Source organism: Maylandia zebra, linkage group LG2 (genome assembly GCF_041146795.1).
Source record: "Maylandia zebra isolate NMK-2024a linkage group LG2, Mzebra_GT3a, whole genome shotgun sequence".
Lineage (NCBI taxonomy): Eukaryota > Metazoa > Chordata > Actinopteri > Cichliformes > Cichlidae > Maylandia > Maylandia zebra.
Window position 1 is genome coordinate 32475148 of NC_135168.1, and position 5640 is coordinate 32480787.

The 5640-nt window shown below is 41.8% G+C and overlaps 1 protein-coding gene across 2 annotated transcripts; it reads right to left on the reverse strand.

Annotated features, from left to right (window-relative positions):
- Positions 1–321: 321 nt before the first annotated feature.
- Positions 322–3327, reverse strand: cysltr1 (cysteinyl leukotriene receptor 1). Of its 2 annotated transcripts, none has more exons than XM_004563280.6 (2): positions 3182–3327; positions 322–2421 (listed from the first exon to the last, which is right to left on the reverse strand). In XM_004563280.6, the coding sequence occupies exon 2, from the start codon at positions 2411–2413 to the stop codon at positions 1379–1381; it is 1035 nt and encodes a 344-aa protein (XP_004563337.4). In that variant the 5' UTR covers positions 2414–2421; positions 3182–3327; the 3' UTR covers positions 322–1378. The 2 variants fall into 2 exon arrangements, with proteins under 2 accessions (XP_004563337.4, XP_076733281.1); XM_076877166.1 differs by having other exon boundaries at positions 322–2424.
- Between the last annotated feature and the right edge of the window lie 2313 nt (positions 3328–5640).

Sequence of the window (5640 nt, forward strand, 5' to 3'; positions counted from 1 at the left end):
TCGATAAAAGAGGACACAAACCAGATGATCATCCAGCGTCCCACCTATTTTGGGAACTGGGGTTGTATGCTCACATACCATACATATGATCATATGACTTATATGTTTCTCACAAATTCAATTTGTGAAAGACCTCCACAGTTTCTAGACATGAAAACAGTGGCTCATTGTTTTTCTAAAAACATAGTATGGCAAGGGAGACAATGAGCTGTACGCAAGAACTAACAATATTTGTACTGGTGTTGACCCCCAGTGGCCAGAGGGTGTAGCTGCTCCTAAGGGCTCTGGGAATTTAATAGACTTTTATGACAGAATCTTTTATTAATGCAGTTATTATACATGGCTTGAAAATTTGCTTGAATACAGCAACATATTTCCATGTGTTTAAAGGAATAGTTCGACATTTTGGGTAATAAATGTTGCTTATTTTTGCTAATGTCAGGTAGTAAAAAGAGTGGCACCATTCTCATGTTGCTTTGTGAAAGTGAGGTTTAATTCAGCATAAAGCCAAAGCTGTAAACATTCGAGGGATTAAATATGTGCACTGAGTAGTGAGCCTTACAGACACCTGTAGGTGGATGTGTTACCTGTGGAGAGCAACATGCAAGCTATTTAGTCCCTCTTCCAGTCATGTGGCTTCAGTTTCACATGGGTACGTTCTCCCCAATCTCCCAAAATGTCAACTATTGCTTTAGAGGTACCCTCTAAATCCTCAAACCTTCCTGTAAAAATGTGAAATATTTATTACTATTCATACATTAAAAAAAAAGAAAAGAAAAATAATGTCTAAAATGTGTAGAAATCTCAGAGTAAACCAAAACACATAAACTAAGACAGGAAATGATGATAACTCGTACTGAAAAAACAGAAATCAAAGTAATGTTTCCACAAAGAAATGTGAAAAATAAAAGCGACAGCATAGAGTAGAATAATTATAAAGGAAAATAAATACCCACAGTCTTTACCACACTGCTCTTTCTACAGTATTCACCATGAGGCAGAGATTAACCCTTCATATGCAAGTTACAAAGTTCGAACCTTGACCTTCTTGAACCTTCAATAAAAAGTCATAGCCTACTACACCATCATATAAATACATTCATGCAGTGACATAACATATATATTTGCATTTACACCACAACCTTTAGATCACGACAGGCTACATTATACTGAAAATACATAACATCACTTAAATATTTAACAAATACTTTGAGATGATAAATATCAACTTACGTGAGGATGATCCTCTGGAGACAGTCTGTTTAAATACTTAAAACTGTCAACATTTTTAAACTTCTGTCTTTTGTTGGCGTGAGAGCGCTACTCACTCTAAGCCTGATAAAATGTTCTTGTTGACAACTTGTCTTCATGGTGCCATTTAACCGGTCTTCAGCTGTTGGTTTTCCCCTGACTCTGAAGCTGTGATGGGCTTTCGCCTGTCTGTGCGTTGCATGGTGCTTGCCTTCATGGATTGGCGCAGCGAGGACAGCCGGCTGCGGAAACCCTCCCCAGAGAAGAAGTAAAGCAGCGGATCAAAACAGGAGTTGGCAGCAGCCAGGCACAGCGTCACCACCACCAACTTCTGCATGGAAACGTTCTCGCAGTGGGTAGTGTCTCCCCGAGACAGAAAGTTCAGGTGCACGGTGCGCTGCACGTGGTAAGGCATGAAGCTGACCAGAAAGGTCAGCAGGACAATGACAATCATCCGGATGGCTCTGGTGCCTGTGCCCCGCTGACGGCGGGCAGCGTGGGTGCGGGAAAGCAGGGTTCGGACTATGCCAGCGTAGCAAAGTATGATGACCAGAAAGGGCAGGACAAAGCCCACCATCAGCGACACATAGTTCAGCGCAATTAGTTTTTTCAAGCTTTTCCCGGGTGGAGGTGGCTCGAAGCATTTGGTTTTATTCGTTATCGGATCAAACTTCTGGCCAGATATCAGGAAGGGTGAAGATAAAAGACAGATCACTACCCAGATAGCACCACAAACAAGGCGTGCACGGTTCTCTGTCACCAGCCGCAGGTTCTGCACAGGGAAAACAATAGCCAAGAAACGCGTGAAAGACATAGCTGCCATGAAGTAAATACTACAGTAGAGGTTTACATAGAGGGCGTAAGAGCTGATACGACAGAGAAAGTCCCCCTCGTGCCAGTCTCCCTTTCTGACATAGTAGAGAACTCGCAGCGGCAGCGTCATAACGCACAGCAGATCAGACACAGCCAGGTTCAGCATGTAGACGTGAAAGGGTGAGCTCTGGCGATACGTTCTGATAAGCACCACCAGGGCAAAGCCATTCCCAACCAGGCCTAGAACTGTGATGAGGGAGTATGCTGTTGAGTAGACCTGGTTACGGAAGTCATCGATGGACTCGCACCGACTGGAGTTGTCCTGCAAACCACCTGTCACATTCTCCATTTGTGTAGCTGCTGAGACAGAGGGAAAGCGCATTATGAGCGTGCATAAAAATGTGTAAATGAAAGTGGTTCAGGCCCCCAAAAAATATGCATATGAGAAAGCAAAAACGCAGAGCTGTGTAAAGTGCTGTAACCCCAATGTGGTAGATTATTTCTCAGATAGTCTGTGAGCCTGTCGTGCAATTCTGGAAGAAACACCGAAAACAGATAAGCACTTTCAACCTCCATCCTGTCACATGGTAAAGCTTCTGTTTTTGGTTTCATAAGCTAATGTCTCTTTTAGATGCAGTTCTTGTGAAATGTTGAGACACTGTTCATTGTGAGCACTTGTCACAGACTCATTATTAACAGATGGATCACATTCTGTCAGACTCCACTTCACTACGGGGCAAATCATTTCATTTAGCATTGTGCAGGCGATAAATTATTAAGGAGCGTGCATATGTGTTACATAACTCACCATGCACCTGAGCGTAACTGTAATGCACATTCACTACTGTGAAGCTAAAAACTCGTTGATTCAGTTTCAGTTAACAGACTTTCTGTTGCTCTTTCACTTTTGATTGAAAGACATTCTCAAAGCACTCTTTAAATTAACAAATAGATTATTTGCACCGCTCAGACAATGAGTGGTAACTTCTAACAATAAGCCTACACGCTGCTGAGCGCTTTCTCTGTCACCCACAGCTGTTAGCAAAAGTATAAACATCACAAAAATAAAACCCACATTCCAGCAAATTCAACTCCAGCTAAGGCATGTTCTCCTTACCGGTGAATTCTTGTTTTCAAAAATCAATCTTCACTCCCGCCTGACGTCCGCAATCACAATGCTGCCTCAGACCGACTGCCTGCTTCATCTACCAGATGTTGCCACAGTAATGGAATGATGCTGCGTCTTCAGAGGCTCACTTTGAAAGCAAGTTGAAGTGGGGCTGGTCTTTCCCTTTAACTACGCAGCACAGTCACATCAAACTCAGTGACATCACAAACACTTTAGCTCATGGGGGGAAACCACTGTAAAGGTGATCTTTTTTTACTTCTTCGCTGTAGGCAATATTGTGCTTTCATTTGCCAAAATTTGTTACTAATATTTTTTTTACTGCCACTTACTGATTTATCCTGATAGGCCAGTATCTGCTTCTGCTGAACACACACCCTAAACCATATTTTCCACTCACTTCACACTTTCCTGGTGCAATGCAAACACCATCTGTTCTTTATTTATTTTCTCATATTTCCCCCTCAGATGACTGTATCAGCCTGCCTGACCTGTTCGAGTCTGACACCTTGTTGACACAGCAATTTCTAACAACATATTGTGTACATAGTGTCTAATGTCACTGGGCACTGCATGAAAAGTGTTGGGAAATAGGAACATTTAAAGTCTTTGCTTTAGGTGACAGCTTATGTCTAGTCGCTTTGTAATGAACACGTCGTTTACTATGCAGCTGTCGAGTAAACTGGAGAGTTTAGCGCAGCTGTTTTGTCTGAACATGTTGACAACAAGTTGGAACTCGGGTTGACACGGGTGATGATGACGATTAGCTATAAAGAAAGGAGATGCAGAGATAGTTAGTTAACCCAAAGAAGGAAAACACAACAACATCATCAACAGCTGTTGTGCTGCATTTCCTTTGTATATTGCCAATGAGCGTGGTTTACACTAAGTTAATGGAGTGCGGATGCTGCAGTGGAAATGGGCAAACTCATTCTCACAGTTGAACGGCCTTTGGGATGGAAGGGCAAGATAATTCATCTATAACCTATTTAGTGGTTCAGCACAAGCATAAAAAAACAAAGGCGTCTGTTACATTATGTATTAGCTTGAAAATGCATTAGCGCCAAACGCAGGGAGTAATGACGGGTAGGTGGGGGCAGGTCTTTTGAGACGTTGAAAGATGTTGAGAGGATATTTGTGTGTTTGTTTGTTTTTCTGAGTCATTACATTCCACGAAATACAAGCGCCAGAAACTGAAAAACGTACAAAGTGTTTAGCGTTTACCACATGTAGCCGTTCTTTGTGTGACCTCAATGAGATTTGAGTCTTAATGTTAGCAACAAATGCTTTCCTCCGCCATCGCAAAACTTAATGGCGCATTGAGAAATCTGGATTTGCATCTATCAGTACATCAAAGTGCACATATGCAGTGGCAGACTTACCAACACTTGCTCGACAGATTAGCGTTATCTGTTTGCATCTGTGAGCGTGCACTTGAAAACTGTTAACTGGTGATGAACTCGAGTGCACTTTGTGGATTCTGAACTGTGGTTTCTTTGTGGATCATAATTGTATTGATCTACAAAATGCAATAAAACAGTCCAATGTGAGCGGGAAGTGGAGACGCTTAACATGTTGAGTGCATCATCCCAGATTTACCTCATTTACTCAGAATTTTACTGACTGCTCATTTACACAGAGCTCTTTTGCTGTCTCGCCTCAGCATTTCCAGCTAACTTGTAGCTCTTTGGAAAAGCCTAAAAAGACGAGCCTTGTTTCCCCCAATACCACGGCTGCTACAGCTGTGTAACTGCTAATTGCTATGTTATTCCTGCGCCTGTGTGAGTTCTCTCCAGGTGTTCTGGCTTGCTACAGTGACCCAAAGACATGTGTAACAGTTTACTTGGTATTTCTAAATTGGCTGTGGGTGTGACCATGACCTGAGCAGCAGGTATTCTGTTTATTACCCATTTTCAGCTGGGATAAGATCAAGCCCTCCATGCTAAATCCACAGTTAAATATATGAATAGCTACAGATAGATGGATTAAATTAAGCTTTATTAGCTACACAAGTTAGATAGATCCGACTTTTTAGCCTGTGTTTGAGCGCTAACAGCATATTAGTTTTAGTTTATCTTCCTTGCTAAATTCTCTGCGACGGTCATAGGGCAACACAGTGGTTAGCTCTGCTGCCTCAGCACAAGAACGTCAATGTGCTTGCAAGGCTATGCATGCTATATGCACATCTATAGGCATGCTAGCTGATGATTCTAAATTGGCTTTCAGTGTGAATATTAGCAGTGTTGGGAAGGTTACTTTTGAAATGTATTCCACTACAGATTACAGAATACATGCCCCAAAATGTATTTTGTAACGTATTCCATTACGTTACTCAGAGTAACGTATTCTGAATACTCTGGATTACTTAATATATTATCATGCTTTTTACAACCACATGAATGTCCTATTGCTGTGTGATTTATTACTATCACTGAGGGTTACTTGCCATA